At 41.0% G+C, this 21350-nt stretch overlaps 1 protein-coding gene across 9 annotated transcripts in view; it reads left to right on the top strand.

Annotated features, from left to right (window-relative positions):
• The window catches only part of cyth1a (cytohesin 1a), a 77514-nt gene that overhangs the window by 41822 nt on the left and 14342 nt on the right, over positions 1-21350 (top strand). For 6 of the 9 annotated variants that reach the window (XM_061885128.1, XM_061885123.1, XM_061885121.1 and 3 more), the window contains 8 exons: positions 10578-10660; positions 13685-13749; positions 15876-15942; positions 16034-16152; positions 19179-19259; positions 19317-19429; positions 20102-20250; positions 20330-20442. In XM_061885128.1, coding sequence (XP_061741112.1) covers positions 10578-10660; positions 13685-13749; positions 15876-15942; positions 16034-16152; positions 19179-19259; positions 19317-19429; positions 20102-20250; positions 20330-20442 — 790 coding nt within the window. Of the gene's footprint in view, positions 1-5112; positions 5303-10577; positions 10661-13684; positions 13750-15875; positions 15943-16033; positions 16153-19178; positions 19260-19316; positions 19430-20101; positions 20251-20329; positions 20443-21350 lie in introns of those variants that run through there. The other 3 variants (XM_061885124.1, XM_061885122.1, XM_061885126.1) reach the window with 2 other exon arrangements.

The raw sequence follows: 21350 nt of genomic DNA, 5'->3' as shown, positions 1-21350 counted from the left end.
TATGCTGCACGGGCAGTGGCATCCTGTGGGCTAAATAATCTCTCTTTGAGGATCTAAAAACATACAAATAAAAATACATCAAGAATGTGAAGTCACAGGTCGATATCGACACAAAAACAAGTCCGGGTGTGTTTTTGTGGCAAGAGGATGTTAATAATTGGATAGCTATGATAAGTATCAAGGCCACTGCCATTGGAGGACAAAAGCATGCATTGTAGGTAGAAATAGAACTTCCGCTCATGAGGAAAAACCCAAAGAGAGCTCCATATTGATGTGTAAAAACAAGTAGATTATCGAAAGAAAGGAGGAGATCTCTGTGTCCATAAAGATGGATTATGTACTGTATGTGTGTGTCCATGCGTGTTTAGTGGCAGGATGTTTATGCATTCGACTCATTCACATGTTTGTATTTTAGCTAAGCTATGTAGACTTTGCTCTGCATTTTGTCACTAGCTCACAATGAACGCTCACAGCATTCCTCTTGGCTGTCTCACACCGAATGGAGGTCAACATGCTGGTATTCCGGCTCCAGTGTTAGTACTATCAAAGTTGTGACAGAAGTGCAACCATACCAAAGCCGTTACAACAGCTAAACACTGGCAGACTTTGAAATTAAAATAGCACTAATTTTATTTAAAGGCTTACTGAAACCCACTACTACAGACAACGCAGTCTGATAGTTTATACATCAATGATGAAATCTTAACATTGCAACACATGCAAATACGGCCGGGTTAGTTTACTAAATTGCAATTTTAAATTTCGCGCCGAACTATCCTGCTGAAAACGTCTTGGTATGATGACGCGTGCACGTGATGTCACGGATTGTAGAGGACATTTTGTGGCCAGCTATGAATCATCTGTTTTCATCGCAAAATTACACAGTATTCTGGACATCTGTGTTGGTTGATCTTTTGCAATTTGTTCAATGAACAATGGAGACATCAAAGAAGAAAGCTGTAGGTGAGAAGCGGTGTATTGCGGCCGGCTTTAGCAACACAAACACAGCCGGTGTTTCATTGTTTACATTCCCGAATAATGACAGTTAAGCTTTACTATGGAACAGAGATGTCAAGCGAACACGGTTGGATTGAACCACACACACAAAGTACAGTGTATTATGTGTATAAATAAAAAACATTTTACCATTCTGTATTCTGAAGGCGATCTATGTTGTGTGCTATTCCAGCATCAATATCAGCAGCGTCCTCCTGACCGTCACCGTCAACGTCGGGTTCAAAGCGGTACGGCTCTATCCCCTGTTGCGGTTGGGCCTGGCCGAGTGGTCCTGCCGCCCCCCCGGCTGCCACGGCGCCTCTCACAGCATCTTCCCTATCTTAATTAGCTTCCAGTGCCCTCTTCTAGTGAATTTTAGGGAATTATATTTATATAGCGCTTTTCTCTAGTGACTCAAAGCGCTTTACATAGTGAAACCCAATATTTAAGTTACATTTTTAAACCAGTGTGGGTGGCAGTGGGAGCAGGTGGGTAAAGTGTCCTGCCCAAGGACACAACGGCAGTGACTAGGATGGCGGAAGCGGGAATCGAACCTGCAACCCTCAAGTTGCTGACACGGCCGCTCTACCAACCGAGCTATACCGCTCTTTTCCTTTTTTATTTTTTTTCTAGTCCTTCCCTCTCACTTTCCTCATCCACGAATCTTTCATCTTCGCTCAAATTAATGGGGAAATCGTCGCTTTCTCGGTCCGAATTGCTCTCGCTGCTGGTGGCCATGATTGTTAACAATGGTCAGATTTGAGGAGCTCCACAACCTGTGACATCACGCGCATACCATGTCTGCTACTTCCGGTACAGGCAAGGCTTTTTTATCAGCACCAAAAGTTGCAAACTTTATCATCGAAGTTCTCTACTAAATCCTTTCAGCAAAAATATGGCAATATCATGAAATGATCAAGTATGACACATAGACTGGAACTGCTATCCCCGTTTAAATAAGGAAATCGCATTTCAGTAGGCCTTTAACTGCAGGGAACTATTACGTTTTGCTACAAATTGTTAGCCATGTTTTATTCTGAAGGTCTGGATAAATACCACATTGACCTGGTTTTGACGTTTTGCCGTGTGAGGCACAGCAACGGCCTCCAGCTTGACTCATGCTGCTTAGTGCAGGCATGAGGCAAACTCTCACGTCTCCTTTGCCCTGCGAACCCAACCTAAGATACGCACAGGCTACGCACACCACATCACATGGGACGCAGCAAGCAATAGTATTGCACAATGTCCTGGCATGCGTCACTTAGATAATACAGCTGCTCTATCCTGGGAAAATAAACGATTGTCCCGAGCATAGACGCCCCGGTTATAGTGGAGCTGGTATGCGTTAATCAGAGTGTGACTGGTGGTATGACTTGTCAGGAGAGAGAGTGCATGGTGTGAAGCACTGAGTCATGCCAGCTCCTGTTAGCGCTTATGGCTGCTTTACTGCCTCCATGAGAGATGACTGGATACTCACAAATGCCACATCAGTTTGAATATGTATTTTTTTTCCCACTTTAAGACCAGTACTGGTCTTGTCCAGTATGACCAGTCACAGAGTCTTGGTTGGAGGTTTCTTCCCTAGAGGGAGTTTTTCCCTGTCTCTGTCGTCAATTTTTCAGTTTAAATGTATGTCTCAGAGCTGGGCAATATGGCTGAAGGACCAGGAGAAAAACATATTAAATGTGAACATTTTGTATTTAAAATGTAATCTTTGATTATAATCCCCTCAGCTGTCAAAGCAGAAAGGAAAGTAAATGTCCACACAACCATTGCATTTAAACAATCATCCATTTTCCATCCATTTCCTACCACTTATTCCCTTTCGGGGTCGCGGGGGGCGCTGGCGCCTATCTCAGCTACGATGTAAACAAAATTATAAAACACTTAATAACTTCTTAAAACTAGCTTAATATAAGGACTATCTAAAAAATGCTTAATAAAGTGTAACACAATAGTCCATCCATCATCCATTCATCATCCATCCATCATCTTCCGCTTATCCGAGGTCGGTTCGCGGGGGCAACAGCCTAAGCAGGGAAACCCAGACTTCCCTCTCCCCAGCCACTACGTCTAGCTCTTCCCGGGGGATCCCGAGTCGTTCCCAGGCCAGCCGGGAGACATAGTCTTCCCAACGTGTCCTGGGTCTTCCCCGTGGCCTCCTACTGGTTGGACGTGACCTAAACACCTCCCTAGGGAGGCGTTCGGGTAGCATCCTGACCAGATGCCCGAACCACCTCATCTGGCTCCTCTCGATGTGAAGGAGCAGCGGCTTTACTTTGAGTTCCTCCCGGATGGCAGAGCTTCTCACCCTATCTCTAAGGGAGAGCCCTGCCACATGGCGGAGGAAACTCATTTCGGCCGCTTGTACCCGTGATCTTATCCTTTCGGTCATGACCCAAAGCTCATGACCATAGGTGAGGATGGGAACGTAGATCGACCGGTAAATTGAGAGCTTTGCCTTCCGGCTCAGCTCCTTCTTCACCACAACGGATCGGTACAACGTCCGCATTACTGAAGACGCCGCACCGATCCGCCTGTCGATCTCACGATCCACTCTTCCCTCACTCGTGAACAAGACTCTTAGGTACTTGAACTCCTCCACTTGGGGCAGGGTCTCCTCCCCAACCCGGAGATGGCATTCCACCCTTTTCCGGGCGAGAACCATGGACTCGGACTTGGAGGTGCTGATTCTCATTCCGGTCGCTTCACACTCGGCTGCGAACCGATCCAGCGAGAGCTGAAGATCCCGGTCAGATGAAGCCATTAGGACCACATCATCCGCAAAAAGCAGAGACCTAATCCTGCGGTTACCAAAGCGGAACCCCTCAACGCCTTGACTGCGCCTAGAAATTGTTACACAATAGTGTAAAAATGTAATATGGAGAACCCTAAAAATATATTTTTTTGCAGGTTTAGTGCCAGGAAGCTAGATTTGCTCGAGTGAGCGCAGCTAAGGTAGGCCACATTGATCGGACTATGGCCCGCTTTAAAAAATCCTTAAAACTGCCATACTGTCGAGGTACCGTTTCTTGTTTATCAACAATTTGTTTGCCCTCTGCAGCACTCATTTTTAGTTTCTATTCTCACTCCATGCAAAGAAGGCGAGTGGATACTTTGACTTAGACAAACTTTAATGATCCACAAGGGAAATTGTGTAGCTCAGTTACAAAGTATGGAAAGGATACGGGTGGCAAGGACAATGCACACAAGGGCACAAAAAGAGGGTGAAAACAAAAGGTATAAAGTGGAAAAAAAGTAAGAAAAGTTGAGAACAATACCAAAAATAATGTAAAAAAAAGGAAGTCAAAGGAGCTACGGTGACGTGCTGCCACTCTTTCAAGTGCATTAATGTTACCCGATTGGCTGTTAGGGTGTCACTCCCACTCATCAGTGATCACTTCCTGCGTTGCTCGGTTACTAGAAAGTGAGCGCCTCGCTTTGCAATTTACTGTTTCTTCTGACATTGAAGAAAAAAAACGATCGAAGGTTTTATCAAACACATTTTTTATCGATAACAATTATGTCTATTGCGATATAAATTGATAGTGTTTTATCGCGAAGCCAGGGTATGTCTTATGAATGCCTCTGACTTACCTCTCTATAAATACAATTGGCTTGACTAAGATTTTGTATCATTTTATAATTTACCAAAACTTGCAGACAAAAGTGTTTGCTGATTGTTGTTATTCCAAAATTGTAAGGTGTAGCACAAAAGATCAGTTTCACTCTATGCTAGTAGTCAAGTGGGTTTTAGCTTTATATATCACATTGCATACTCAGTTTTTTTTGTCACAGACAAGGGCTGGTATGCGGTTCGCAATGCATCACAAAAAACAAAAACTTGTTGGACAAATTCCACTTACTATTGGTTCTTCTTGCATTGTCCCTGTCATATAGGCCGTAATTGGAAATTACCTCAGATATTCAGTCTGTTTCAGCTGAAACTATTTCACCTTCCAAGTAGGCTAATAAACGGTTTGTGTGAGAGAAGAGGAGGCAGATGAAAGAATGACCACTGGGTGGAGCCTCCATGTTGGTGCGAGTAAAGGCAAAATAGAGGCAGGGATGGAGGAGGGAGGTGGTGAGCAAGGCTCATTCCTTCTCAAATGGACTGTGTCTGTGCTGTAAACTGTCAGGGAGCTGCTTACTAGCATCTCTCGCTGCCTCATGTGGATGCATGATTTTGCTTGCCAGGCGTCGTATGAACTCGGATAGAAAGTCTGTTTTTAATTTCTTGTATGAATGAGGAATTCAGAACGCGTAGTGGATGTAGGAGAAAACAACTGGACTATTTCTCATTCAGGTGAGTGGGAACATGTTAAGCAATCTGTTTTGCTTTCTATAGCTGTTGGACTTTGGTCCTCTCTACTCTCATCCTTCTGTATTAGAAACCCAGGTCATCCAAACAATCCAGCTTTGATATATTGTCTAATAAAGTTGATGTGCTCCGTCAGCTCACTTTTTGCTCTGTGAGGTCATGTCCAATGACATCTGAGAAGCCTGAACTCTGATGCAAACTATGTTGCTTGTCAGAATGGTTGGGGTGAGGTGTGGTATAAAGATGTATTTATTTGACTGACCAGGATCATATATCGGACCAGCAAAGGTGCAGAAGTTCATCCAGGGGTAAATGCCTTAAAGGGGAACTGCACTTTTTTGGGAATTTTGCCGATCGTTCACAATCCTTATGAGAGACAAAAGGACAAACGTTTTTTTTCTTGTCTAATATAAAAATCAGCTTCTTCTAGGTGGCTAACAATGCAGCTAATGGGAGCAATATATTCTACCTCTAAATCACTTTAAAAATGCATTCAAAAACCATCACCAATAAATTTAAAGTACCAATGATTGTCACACACACACACACACTAGGTGTGGCGAAATTATTCTCTGCATTTGAACCATCACCCTTGATCACCCTCTGGGCACCTGATTTACATTCAGTAACCCGTGTAGTAACCAAGCTGTAGCAACATTGTTATTGTAAAAGCAAACACAGAGGAACTCTTTTTTTCTGGCGTAGAAACGCGTTGCCATGCTACGGTCTTAACCGTAAAAGTTAGCTACGGCAAGAGATAAGCTAGCTTCGACATCCAAACAAAAGGCGTTTGAGTTTGTAATGCACAACACTGCGAGAGGACACCAATCTGTACTGAATGAAAAACATGAACAATCATATTACAGTACATGTAAAGTATTAGCCCACATTTTATGTTCTGTTTGTACACAGCTGAGCTAGCCTGACAGCATTTGTACTATAGTTGTACTAACATGCATGGTGTGCTGTGTGTATCATGGTCAATATTACAGTACTCACTCGATGCCCAGTTGTGCGTCTGGTCCAACTGACCGGGGATGTTTCCTGTTGATTTTGGGTAAGCTATCAATTTATGTCGAAATAGCTTGGCTCCAAGTTCCATATTTATAGCATCGTCACTTTCACCTCACTCTCCCGGCTTCCGTCTGCTCCAGCGTCTCACGCTTTCTTCCTGCTGGCTTCTATAAGCAGCAGTACATATTTAGCTTCAAAAGTATAAGGCTGTGAATCCTCCTTTGTTCAAAAATAGTCAACTTCGTTGTCTGTTACTAAGTCTGCTATGATTAGAAAGCACACTCGTGTTTGATTCCGGAAGTAGGAACACAAGTTGTTGCCAGAAGTCAGACGTGCACCGCTATGGAAACAGAAATAAATGTGCGAAATAAATCAGTTCCAGAAATGATTAAAATGATCAAAATATGGTAAATATTGAACACATTACATATGTGTATAGAAAGTTGCTGTAGGGTTTTGAAGTTGTTTTAAATGGCTTTGAAGGCTACAATGGTGAGTCCCATCAGCTGCATCTTTCAATCGCTTTTTTTTTTTGGCTTTAAAATCTAAAAAAAAAAGACGTGTTCTTGTCTCGCATAATGATTGTAAAAGATACAAAAAAAGTGCAGTCCCCTTTAAAAACCACAACTTCTGTGTAACTCGATAGCACATAAATTATGATTTTAATGGTTTTTCAAAACTCGAGTTTCAACAGGAGACTTAACTGTCCCTTAACTTTCACCTTGTTGAGGAATTCTCCTGAACCCTCTCAGTCGCCCAGGGATCATTCCACCAACGGTTTCCATCCCACACATCCTCAGCTGAAAACAACGTTCCTTCTCAGGAGACATGGCCCCTCTTGGTCTCCCTTTCAACTCCTGCCACTAGTCCAGGTCGGATGCTTGAGGGGATTTGTGATTCATAACCGGTGGTGCACCAAGTCCTGCATCAGTTCTGTCTGTGTGTGGCAATAAAAAGTCTGGAGGTCAGAGGTGAACAGTTTATAAGGGTTGGTGCCCATTTTCCCGACTAGTATTCTGTTTCTGGCCCTTTGTTACAGGCTTTTTGGGGTCTAAAGGGTTGCGTGTGTGTGGTCTCACAAAGATATGAACAATTGTCCCAGTGGGATTTGTGTCGTAATGAGATTAATTCTCCTCATGAGTGTGACGTCACCTGTTGTTGCAGGAACAAAATGTGCATGAACTACATTTTATTGTGTGTCCTCCTAACTCAAGTGATCAATTATCCCAGTGGCTCTGACCTATGGTGAATGCATCAACGCTCATCATAAAGTAAATTGCTTCCTATTACATTTGGTACCCTTTTTGGCACATACTGGGGGTCCTTTAAGATAAATGGATAGATCTTTACTGTCATTGCACAAGTACAACAAAATTTAGTTTTCACCTGTTCAAGGTTAGGCTATACAATTGTCCCTATAATCCTCATGAAAAGGATGGGAGCAAAACTAGACCTTTGACTTCAGGTATGAGTTTCATTGCACATAACATCACAAATGATGCCAGGTGAACTAGAACCAAAAGTGCGGTTAAAGTATCATTTGCATTTGAAATTACAAGCTTTGTGAAATTTGATGCCATATCAATATCATGCGCTTAGGTGATGAGCGTAAAATATATTTTTTATGTGGTCCTCATGTGTTCAGAGGCGCTTCCTAAATTGGGTCACATCCACACGGAGCCGAACTGAGTAATCCTACAAGCACTCAGAATTGTAATTTCCTTATTTTCCAAGGAGAGTTCTCCAACAATCCAGGTGGTGCAAATGAGGCATCTCCATTTCTATGCCAGTGTGGCATTCAGCTTGCTTATTAGTGGGCTCTGTTGCTGCGGGAGAGGAGTACCGTAATTGGTATCTCCTTTGATGTCACCTCTGGCCCGTGCCACTGACCCTGCCCTTGCTAAGAACTGCTTCATTGAGGAACTCCGCCTTTAAAAACTGTAGTAGTGTGCTTTGCCAAAGTATACATAGTTTCGGGTACAGTCCAAAGAGATTAAGCTGCAGCAGTTTGCACTCTGAAAAAACATTTCCAAAAGTCTGGATTTAACATCAAGAATAAGTATCATATCATATAGCTTGAGATTTGTAACTTTTTAGCCAGCCAGACAATTTGGCTCACAAACATGCGAGTGGTTCCCCCAAATTATCTTTGTTTATCTTTATTGCAGCGTGAATCCCCGGAGAAGAGAAGACCTGTGGGCGACTTTGTTCCAGGATGACAAAATTCCATCATGCTAGTCCCCCTTTTGTCATGTTGCTATACAAGTCTTCTAACATCAGATAGAAAGATGAGAGGAAAACATGTCCAACCTGGTTGACTGTTTAAATGTGTTCTCTTCTTTCTTATAGCAGTAAGTCTTGCTAACTGTGCATAATGAGTTCCACTCACCTCTCGCTTCTTGCCCCTTTTCCGATGACTGCCTCTTTTTCATAAGGCCACGCTCGGGCAGAGGTTTGCTGACTAACAGCCGAGTGGTGACTCTCAGACGAGGGAAACAAGCAGCTCTCAGCATTTAGTTTAAGTGGATGGTTTCCTGCCCCTGGTTCTGCTTGTGTTTTGGGAAATGACACAAGCTGGGTACCAACCTCTGACCACAAGTATTCAGTTATTTGTATACTTTTCTATGCATCTTTCTTTGCGCCACAAGGCCGTGTGTGCTACTGGTACATTGTGCACAACATAATGTGTTATTTGTAAACAAGTAGAACATTCCGAGTGCTACACTTTGTGTACCCTGTGCTACTGGAGGTAGGCTGTGTGGTGTTTTGTGGGAACCTCACTTTTAAGAATTGTGCTGCCTCCTGCCCAGTCTGAAAACACAACATGGCTTTGTTTTGGAACCTTCCATCCATCCATTTTCTACCGCTTATTCCCTTTTGGGGTTGCGGGGGGCGCTGGCGCCTATCTCAGCTACAATCGGGCGGAAGGCGGGGTACACCCTGGACAAGTCGCCAACTCATCGCAGGGCCAACACAGATAGACAGACAACATTCACACTCACATTCAAACACTAGGGCCAATTTTTAGTGTTGCCAATCAACCTATACCCAGGTGCATGTTTTTTGGAACCTTCCATCTCTTTAAAAACCCGCCCTAAGGCTGTTTTCTATTATTTTGATGTAAAATTAAGAGACATTACAGTGCAAGTAATGGGAATTGGCCTATCTTGTATAGTACTATTAAGGACCACATTTTGTAGCTTGTGTATTAGGGGTTTTAAACATTGGAAGTTGTGAATCACTGTATTTACAGGAATGAAAGACTACCATGAATTTCAGGCCGCCCCTCTTTTTCAAGGTCTCGTTTTGGAAAATCTTTTTTTAAAACCAAATTGTTCTTATTTTGAATTATGTTGTTTTAGTTCCCGTTTAATCCGATCAAATCAATCAATCACATTTTAGCTGCTCAACTGACACTGCTCCACTGATCACCACTATCTTAAAATTAGCATTATAACTTGAGTGCGCTGATAGGCGACCTGCGGCAACACGTACAAACCTTTGAACTAACTTCTAGATGTGTAGACCTGTCTTTTTCAGACTGTTTTCCTGAGAAAAATATTCTGGTCAATGTAGGGGTACTTTTAGGCTACTATATGCACTATATATGTCAAATAAGTATGTTTTACTTGCCTATTTACTGAGCTTCTGTCTCCTCATTAGCAGTATTATGTTGCTCGGTCTTGGCAGCGATCAACACAGTCAAGCCAGGCCATAACCCCTTTAACCTTTGAACCTTGCCGCTGATGTAATGAGGTCACCGGAGGGTGCTTAGTGTTTGCCACGGGCTATCAAAAACGTAGTCACTGAGTGACATGATTATTTTCTGACATTTTGCTTTTGCACCTTAATTAGATTCAGTTTTAATGTGGCTCACCAGTTAATGAAACAGGTACCTCTTAATGCATGAACAATCTATTATGAATGTGTACTAATCTTCATCTATTCGAACATTTTGAACACGAGAAGGTAATTATAACAGGCTGAGGTGTAAAGTATCAGCAGGACTTCCACAAACTTAAGTTTATCCTCGAACCTTAGCGCATAATGTTGGGAAAAAAGGTTTTCTGTGCTCTTTCTGTGGTGCTTGTCACCTGGTGAATTGAAGGGAAAAAAGTCTGATATGCTATTTTTGTGGTCAGACTTGCTTTCAAGGATATGCCTCAAGGGGAATAGTTTGTCAGAGAGAAGAGATAAACATTTTATTTTTGGTGCCTCCTAACTCATTCCTCTTATTCCCCTCTAGTGCCGGACGACCTTACTCCAGAGGAGCAGCAGGAGCTGGAGAACATCCGCCGGCGCAAGCAGGAGCTGCTGGAGGACATTCAGGTAGTGGCAAGTTAGAAAAGCAGTGGGCATTCTAATATCAACTGCTCATGTGGTCACGCCATGTGGATTCCAACCAAATGTTGATGGCAAAAGCTACATTTAAAGTTAAACAAAACTGAAGCCGTAAACTAAGAGATTTGAAACATACCTCATAAAAACCAATGTGGTGAATTTTGCACTTTGCACACACATACAAAGAATGCTATTTATGCTACAGTATGTCATTTCCACATTTACGATACTGTTGCTTAGTTATGTACCCTGTATAAATTATGGTATTAGTTGCATATTTTACTGTTAATATAATCTTTAACTTTTTAAGGTTTAAAAGACAATAATGTAAAAAATAGTAGACTACTTCTACTCTCTGATTTCACATGCCATTTACTAACCGCAAGTTTTTTCTGCTTTACTTTTTCTTCTTTTACAAATTCCCCCCTCACACATTTCACCCCAAGTGGAATGTCGGGAATTTCCTACCAAGAGCATATTTCCTCAGCAAAACATTTGTGCATGTGGTTCAGCCATCCAAACAGAAGGCCTCTCTCTATAAGTTTCAAGCATATGATTTAATGTATGGCTTTAAAAGTATGACTAAACAAGCCAAGCATTTCAAACAACTATGCTCATGAGCCAAATGAGCCCGCAGTTTTAAAGGCAAACTACACACAGGGGTGACATATTGTAATGCCCTACCTCCAAATGTCCCTGTAGGGGGAATTAACTTCCGACTGCCCTCACAGACAAGCTGTGCAGGCTGACACCTGTGCTTTAATGAGCCTTGACTGGCATGGCCCCCCACCCCCACCCCCTAGCCAAATACCAAATACTTTGTGGTGAGCACGCGGGACCACTCCCTGCTCTTTCCTTGTTGCCTTGTTGACTCCCACGCCACTCCTCCGCTAGCCCTTCAGGTCAACGCCTCCTGCTTGAGCCCAGCCATTGTTTTCAGACACAAGCATCCGAGGAATGTCTTGGTATTGCGCAGCTCTTGAAAACACAAAACACAGTGTTCCACCTGTAGTAAACAATACTGCTTGGGGAATCATATGCTCATCCTGTGCCTGGATATAAATGGAAAATCTTTGTATTATTATGTTTTTATTTAAAGCCATGTATCTTGCATTTTATCTTGCATGATTTTCCCTTACCATTAAGCTAATATGTGGTAGGGATGTAACAATATGAAAATTCTATATCACGGTTATTGTGACCAAAATGATCTCGGTTATCATTATTGTTGCAGAGTTGTTGATCGTGCTCAAAAAGTACTTCTACACACACGGAAATGTTCTGACCAAGTTTTTTTAATAACTAAAATAAATTGTGGTGTCCGATCTACTCTGTTCAGAGGTTCTTGTGTAACTCCCAGCAAATTCAACCCCGTGCCTTTTTACTGCATTCCGCCTGGGGACGCGATCCTTTGTAGGTCGTATGAGAGGCGAGTGTGCTGACCAAGCCCAAAGAAACCAAAGCTGGTAGCCCAGCGGCCAGCACTACTCTTGAAGTTGTCAGGTACTGAGGTTTACCAATGTACACCTCTGGCTGGCTGGCCCATTTTGGTCTCGTATTCTTCTGACTATATATATATCGATCACTCCGTCGAAGAGAGCATAACCCAATTGAATATCTTAGTTACTGAGTCAGTAATGGGATTGTTGAAGTTTAGATTGGGGTACGGTGTTTGTTAATGAGGAAAGATGTTAGTGTCTTTTGTATGTCCCCTCTTATTTATGTTTTTTTTTGTATAGAGACTCCAGTCACTATATTTTGCGGTCACAGGACATTTTTGGTGTGTTGATCCTTAGAACCAACACAAGTCTTGGTAAAAAAAAAAAAAAAAAGCCTTAAGATTTGATGCTCCATGGTCATGGCATGAATTACAAAAGGATCTGAGGCTACCTGAACTCATCACTTTTGGGGAATATCAGGCCATTTGAAAAGATCGAGAAGCTGTTTCCATTGGACACGGTCCATGTTTTGAAATTGTTTGTATTGAATCATTTTAATTTGTATCTATTGTGTGTTTTGTGTTTTTGTTGTAAATAATATGTGTTTTTAACTATAGTGTGTAACTGTTACTGTTTGTTGTAGTTCTATGTATTGATGATACTAACTGCTCTTTGTTGTTCTATGTATTGATGATGCCTTCTTTGGCTGCCCTCTTGGCCAGGTCACTCTTATAAAAGAGATTTTAATCTCAGTGGGATTATACCTGGTTGAAAAAAAACCAATCAAAACATATCTATGTTAGCATTCAAGATAGCAGCAGTTAGTCTGTAAGTTTATTAAAGTGCAGTTGTCAATCACAATTTTTGGATAACTTTACTTTTAAATGATAATACTAACTGTCAAGAGTTTTACCACGGTTATCAATAATAACATTTATCGTTGTATCCCTTGTATGTAGCCACAACCAACAACACCCAACAAGAAAGTGCCAACAAGAGGCATGTCTATAAAGAGCATTGCTATGTAGTATATAGTTTTGTTTCAGACTACACGTTTTGTGTTTACTTTTTACTTTTTTGAAGCAAGACACACATTGTCATTAATAAAACAAAGGCTCCAACCTTGGAAAATTAATGAGCATATAGAAAATGTCTTGAGCATATGAGACATTCTTGAGGTTTGAGTCAAAACATGTACAATATCAAAACGCATAGTTCCAACATAAATTATGGTATTATATAAATTTTTTTCAGCGACATTAGTCATATTGCATATTCTATTACCCTAACCAATTTTCGACTTCCCATAGTAATTACATTTGCTTCACAGGGTTGTGAGTTCCCGAATCCTATCTACATTTTAATCCTTTTTCAAACTTTACTACACTATTAAGCTTTAAGACAGAATGTTCTCAGACTAATTAAGTTTGGAATAAAACTGCATCCTAACTCTTTCAGTACTTTCTGGTATATGAGACCAATTGTTCCTGTGGATTTTCTTCTTTTCAGCGCAGTTGTTTAATGAAGCCTTACGGTAGTTTCAGTTACGACTAAACCTGCTTTATTTCTACAGCGGCTAAAGGATGAGATAGCAGAAGTCACCTGTGAGATTGAGAACCTGGGTTCCACTGAGGAGAGGTAAGACCATCAACCCCAACACCACCCTTAGGCAAATACTCCATGCCCAAACTGAGTCGTTTGCCTTTTATTTACTTGGCAAATGAAGCTGTCAATTATTAATAGTCGATGGTCAAGGCAGCCCTTACACCAAATCGTCGTCCTACATAGGCTGTGCTTTTAAGGCACTTTAAATGTTTCATCAGGGCGTACCCTCCCCCCCACCTTCCCATGATGGGAGGCCTCATTGAATAATGTAGTGGGTGTACGGGTGGAGGCAGACAATGCACAGTCCCTGGGGAGGGAGCGCTTGAGTCGGCTACTTTGGTCAGCGATCCCATCAACGGCAAATAAATCATGCCACGCTTTCACTTTCTTTCCACCTAAATCCATTAAGTGTTGCATCTCCTTGTTGTAATCCAGGCGTCGTAGCATGCATTTATCAGTGCTTTTATCACGGCGACAGTACATATTAGTTTGTTTGTGCTGTGGTTTTTTACTTTAAGTAGTCTGCAGACAAAAGCCTATGGAATCCATGCTGTTGACCTCTCACCGGCTGAAGACTGGGGGACGTAACCGTGGTGACGCCGTCCCACAGAAACACTTTTTGACCCCTCAGCATCTCCAGGCATGAGAAACGTCTCATTCCCATAAGCACAATGTTAAACGCTTGGTAACGGCAGTAAGGGTTAAGATGAATAAATAGTTGCCAGTAATTGTAATTGTTTTAACAGACATTTATTGAATTGGTTTGAGTCATGTTGGGAAAAGGATGAGTCATCATCAAGTTTATTGGCTTAAATGAGTCATAGATGAGAGGTACATTTAAGAGTAGATTTGACTTGACAAAATTACAAACCCCGTTTCCATATGAGTTGGAAAATTGTGTTAGATGTAAACACAATTTAAGAACAACGTTTCTCAAAGTGCAATTGCAAAAAATTTAGGGATTTCAACATCTACGGTCCATGATATCATCAAAAGGTGCAGAGAATCTGGAGGAATCACTCCATGTAAGCGGCATGGCCGGAAACCAACATTGAATGACCGTGACCTTCGATCCCTCAGACAGCACTGTATCAAAAACTGACATCAATCTCTAAAGGATATCACCACATGGGCTCAGGAACACTTCAGAAAACCACTGTCACTAAATACAGTTGGTTGCTACATCTGTAAGTGCAAGTTGAAGCTCTACTATGCAAAGCCAAAGCCATTTATCAACAACATCCAGAAACGCCGCCGGCTTCTCTGGGCCCGAGATCATCTAAGATGGACTGATGCAAAGTGGAAAAGTGTTCTGTGGTCTGACGAGTCAACATTTCAAATTGTTTTTCGAAATATTCGACATTGTGTCATCAGAACCAAAGGGGAAGCGAACCATCCAGACTGTTATCGACGCAAAGTTCAAAAGCCAGCATCTGTGATGGTATGGGGGTGCATTTGTGCCCAAGGCATGGGTAACTTACACATCTGTGAAGGCACCATTAATGCTGAAAGGTACATACTGGTTTTGGAACAACGTATGCTGCCATCTAAGCGCCGTCTTTTTCATGGACGCCACTGCTTATTTCAGCAAGAGAATGCCAAGCCACATTCAGCACGTGTTACAACAGCGTGGCTTCGTAAAAAAAGAGTGCGGGTACTTTCCTGTCCCGCCTGCAGTCCAGACCTGTCTCCCATCGAAAATGTGCGGCGCATTATAAAGCGTAAAATACGACAGCGGGGACCCCGGACTGTTAAACGACTGAAGCTCTACATTAAACAAGAATGGGAAAGAATTCCACTTTCCAAAGCTTCAACAATTAGTTTCCTCAGTTCCCAAACGTTTATTGAGTGTTGTTAAAAGAAAAGGTGATGTAACACAGTGGTGAACATGCCCTTTCCCAACTACTTTGGCACGTGTTGCAGCCATGAAATTCTAAGTTAATTATTATTTGCAAAAAAAAAAAAGTTTGTGAGTTTGAACATCAAATATATTGTCTTTGTAGTGCATTCCACTGAATTTGGATTGAAAATGATTTGCAAATCATTGTATTCTGTTTATATTTACATCCAACACAAATTTCCAACTCATATGGAAACGGGGTTTGTAATAAAACAAAGAGTTACTTCATAAGTAATAGCTGTTGAATTTGATCTTCCAGGAAAAACATGCAGAGGAACAAACAGGTGGCAATGGGTCGTAAGAAATTTAACATGGACCCTAAAAAGGTTGGAGATGAATACATGATGAAGTTGCAGTATTTCAAAACTTGTCACTTGTTCCTGTTGGATGAAACTTGACCTCTATTGACACTTTCAGGGAATACAATTCCTCATTGAGAACGACTTGCTGAAAAATACCAGTGATGACATTGCTCAGTTCCTCTACAAGGGGGAGGGTCTGAACAAAACCGCCATAGGAGATTACCTCGGGGAAAGGTAAGTCATCCTGAGTAATATATAAATACAGGTGAAACTTAAAAAATCGTGCATAGTTTGTTTATTCCGGCAATTAGATGTACATCTTGAAACTAATACGTGACGTGTTTCCTATGCTTCACTGGGTTTTAGTCTTAGTACTTTATCTGTTTATAGGTTAAGCTAATAATCTACTATTATTATTTCTGGCGGGCGTTGTGGTGACCTACTGTGTTCTGTGGTCCTTGAATGCACCGTGAAAACCCTCTGTCTCGTAGAACGATCTCTATAACCTAAGAGAACACCCTTTGTACGTTCAGTGTGCACAATTGAATAGCTTAGTTGGTCAGATAGTAATGTCTTCTTATGTTGAGATTGAGGGATGTCTCTCAATGGGGAAAGATGTTAATGTCTAGTTTTTCATGTTAGCTTTCAAGATGGTGAGCTTGCAACAGTTGGTTTGTGAGTTAATCAAAGTGCAGTTATCAATCATTTTTTTGGTAATTTTGATTAAAAACGTTAATACTGACCGTCAAACGGTTTTCCTGTTGTTATCATTAATACTGTTAAACGTTACATCCCAAGTACAGTACAGAGTTAATTTCATGCACTGTACTCTCTGTTTTTCAAGGGTTTTTTCCAGAGTGCATATTTTTCATATTGCTCCGTTTCCTCGAGGTGAGGGCACGCCCATCCTTTCCCAAACAGCCTTTATTGGTCCCATATTTAGACATTGTCTCCCACTCAATGTTCTCCATCTGCTTTCAATTGTTTACTCATCCTTAAGTAACGCGCTCAAGACGTTGTCTGCATCATTTAAGGGAAATTAAACAAAATTCCCGTTCGTAGTGACCACATTTACAGGAAATGGTGTCAAGCCCCTCTTGGTATGCAGGGATTATAGGTCAGTCAGTCGCACAGTCGGGGTGGAGTCCGGAAGGTCAGGGACATAATTTGATGCATGGGCCGATGATGGATGCTCTCACTCGGTAGGATTGTTAACAAACTGCACGTTTCTGAACTCTAAAGTAGGTGATTGGATTTGTCACTTGTCCGCTGGGAATAACAGGCCATGAGCTCAAAAGAGTAGATAATTTACTCTGAAGGGCATTAGGGTCTAGAGACGATGTCATCATCCAGATGAGATGATAAATGAATTATATAGGGGCGAACTTATGTCACTCTAGCCTGATGGGATCCTGTATCTTATCACAATCCTTTTGTGTACCAGGTCATGCTTTCACACAAGGTCTGGCTCAAAAATCTCACATCCCTATTACAGCAATTAAAAAAAAAAAAAGTATTGTGTGTAATACGGGGATGTAATGATAAACAGTATTAACAATAACCGCGGTAAAATTTCTGATAGTAATGCCCTTTTAAATAAAAAATATAGAAAAACTAGCTGTAGCCTATTAGTCAGCTCAAATGCTAAAATTAATGCAGAACACATTAATGTACATCCACATTAAGAAACTACATACCACAAGCTAAACTTGTATAAACACATTACAGTCTGAGTAACTAAGATATTAAATTGTACACATTGAACCTACAGTTTGTGCTTTCTTGGCAAAGAGTGTTTGATCTTTAACAAGAGTAAAATGACGCAAATATGGATTTTCTTTTTACAACTTTATTAACTGAGACAAAGTGGTGCTAAGACGAAGTGGTCTACAATAGAAAGTGAACTTGTGTGACGTCAAATGAACCAGGTGTAAAGCAAAATGAAGACTTCATTTGCCATAATAAATTAAAAAAGAAAAAACGTTTTATTAATTAAAATGAAAAAAAAAAAAATGTAAACGTGCAAAAAAAATTATAACACTGAAGAATCCATCCATCCATCCATTTTCTACCGCTTATTCCCTTTCGGGGTCGCGGGGGGCGCTGGCGCCTATCTCAGCTACAATCGGGCGGAAGGCAGGGTACACCCTGGACAAGTCGCCTGAAGAATTCAGAACAATATTTATTGTTATTTCTGCCAATAAAGAATATTGTGTGTAAACGTATTAGTTATTCTTTTTTAATTAAAATTGGTTAAAAGATTTCAGTGTGTGTATTAGGGTTGTTCAGTATACCTGTGCTAATAAAGTACCACGGTACTAATCAATTGAAAACAGTATTACACTTTTCCCTGCAAACAATGGCTTGTTAATATACTACCTTTTGAAAAATACCAGTACTGTTTAGGCTGCTGGCGGAGATTACAGAGCCGAGGTGGATGATGTTGAGTGTGTCAAAACTCTCACACAAATGGCATACAAGCAATAACATTGTGGAGAGGAAGAATGGTAAAAAAAAATTGAAATTCTACTGGTTAATAAAGAGGGTGCCCAAATCCCAATTTGCGGGTATTTGGGCTTCAAAACTAAAGATAAAGGTGATGCTTTAAACAAGGAGGCACCGCGCTGCAAGTGTTGCTTTAAAACACTACTCGCCAAAAGTGGCTGTTAGAATTACCACCTTTGCTTTAAACTTAGGTAAACATTTAGATAATATCAATTCATATCTGCACAAGCAGCTATAAAGAGTGACAGGTAATAATGTAGTTGTTACATCTGTCCTGCTGTCCGGCTCCCATGCAGAGTGTAATCGAGGAGCCCAAGGCAGACGTTCCCTCCAGGCCCGATGTTTTCGTCGGGGGTAACACTCTTCATTTTACTGGGTTGATTACAGCATACTATATGTAGTATGAAACATTTTAAATTGATTTTTGAGTGCAGCAAAAAAAGCCCAATCTGTTTAATGCTTTTTATTTTATATTTTAACCTTGTAAAATTGTGTGTTTGATGTATTGTTAGATTTTCTGACAAAATATAGCCTATATTGACATTTTTTTAAGTTGCTTTTTTTTTTTTTTTTAAGTATCTATATACTGTACATTTTGGTACTAGTACCAAATTATTGGTTTTGGGACAACCCTGGTGTCTATTAATACATCATGAGCACATTTAACAGTAGTGTGATACTAATAACTATGATAATACATTTTCAAATCATTACATCCCTAGTGTAGTTTGATATTCTTATTTTGTGTCTTATAGAGATGATTTCAACATAAAAGTCCTACAAGCATTTGTTGAGCTTCATGAATTCACAGACCTCAACCTGGTTCAGGCCCTAAGGTAAGAGTCTATTTCAGACTTCTCACAGTATTATGATCGAGACGTTTCCCCTTAAAGACAGTTCCTGTGGAGTTTTCGTCTACCGGGAGAAGCTCAGAAGATTGACCGCATGATGGAGGCCTTTGCTCAGCGCTACTGCCAGTGCAACCCGGGCGTTTTCCAGTCAACAGGTGTTTCTTTTATACCCAACAGTTAGGCTATCCATTCTAAAAAGCTTTTGAATTTAGATCTCTTAATACCATTGATTGATTGTATAAGCTTTTTTTCATTATTCATATTTGCTATTAGTGCACTAAGGGCTAATGGGATGCCAAGATAAACTTGGATTATTCACTTTTATATAGTAGACACAAAGTCTGCAGATGTTTACTTTTAAGTGTTGTCTGTCTTTTGGGAATATTGCGTGTAGATTAGAGAAAGTGCCAATATCGTGGACACAGATGGATGTACTGTACATAATGCACGGTGCTTCCTAAGCCTCAGCATGACAGATAAAGTGCTGCCACGTCAGCCGCACGGCGCCCTTGCTGCCTATTAGCACAAGCTTTCAATAGAGCACGCAGAAACACACTTAGCTGACTCTATCGCACGCCAACCTGTCCTCACTAATGCCACTCTGTGTGGCTGTGTGCTAAGCTGACCTTTATTTTTATCTTCAGACCCCTCAGAAAACATAAACAACATTTCTAACAAGCTAATACAGGTTATCTGTCTATCAAAGTGGAACATGTTTTGGTTTCTGTTTTGTAGGTAAGGGTAATGTCACTGTAAAGGGTGGTCTCCAGGAAACAAGGGGAATGTAAGCCAGTTGTATTTGACATGGTGACTGTTGTCTATCCCAGACACTTGCTACATCCTGTCATTCGCCATCATTATGCTCAACACAAGCCTCCACAACCCCAATGTCAAGGACAAACCCACCGTTGAACGCTTCATCTCCATGAACCGAGGGATCAATGACGGAGGAGACCTACCTGAGGATCTACTCAGGGTGAGTAGGTTGCACGGTTCTCAGCCCCTCTCCAGTTTGAGCCTGCTCTGTATTGACTGTCACACCCTCTCCGTTGCAGAATTTGTACGACAGCATCAAAAATGAGCCATTCAAGATCCCAGAGGATGATGGCAACGACCTCACCCATACTTTCTTCAATCCTGACAGAGAAGGCTGGCTGCTAAAACTGGGTGAGTGACGCAGAAAACTAGTGATGTACACAATGTGGAAATGAACTGTGTGGAACTGATTGATGACGGGTCATGCCTTGCAATTGCAATCAAGGCAACATGGAATGCAGTACTTTGCTGCCACCAGCGAATGCACTTTTGATTCCCTTTCAACTACTTTTTGATCCAACAAAAAATCCACATATCGGCTTCAACAGGGCAACAGTATTCTTATCAGAACATTGGTTGAAACAGGATTTAGAACATTTAGAGACATATTCCAACATCTGATTAACAGTATTTAAGAACTAACTTAGTAGTTCTATTTCCCATAGTGACTGAATAACATTGTTCCACTGAAAACATATTTAAAGGGGGCGTATAATAATCTTTTATGACTGTCTTAACAATGTTGGATGCTAGAGAGGTAACGGTATTAACGGCCTAGTGGTTAGAGTGTCCGCCCTGAGATCAGTAGGTTGTGAGTTCAAACCCCGGCCAAGTCATACCAAAGACTATAAAAATGGGACCAATTACCTCCCTGCTTGGCACTCAGCATCCAGGGTTAGAATTGGGGGTTAAATCACCAAAAATGATTCCCGGGCTCAGCCACCGCTGCTACCCACTGCTCCCCTCACCTCCCAGTTGATGATTGAGGGTGATGGGTCAAATGCAGAGAATAATTTTACCGCACCTAGTTTGTGTGTAACAATCATTGGGTTTAACTTGAACTTTCTAACTTTAATCGATAAACACACTTGCTGTAATTGAACACAAACCTACTGCTAATATTTATTACAATAAATATATAAATATATATATATATATATATATATATATATGTATATGTATATATATATATATATATGTATATATATATATATATATATATATATATATATATATATATATATATATGTATATATATAT

This window comes from Nerophis ophidion, linkage group LG23 (assembly GCF_033978795.1).
Source record: "Nerophis ophidion isolate RoL-2023_Sa linkage group LG23, RoL_Noph_v1.0, whole genome shotgun sequence".
Classification (NCBI taxonomy): domain Eukaryota; kingdom Metazoa; phylum Chordata; class Actinopteri; order Syngnathiformes; family Syngnathidae; genus Nerophis; species Nerophis ophidion.
This window is presented reverse-complemented; position numbering and strand designations above follow the sequence as displayed.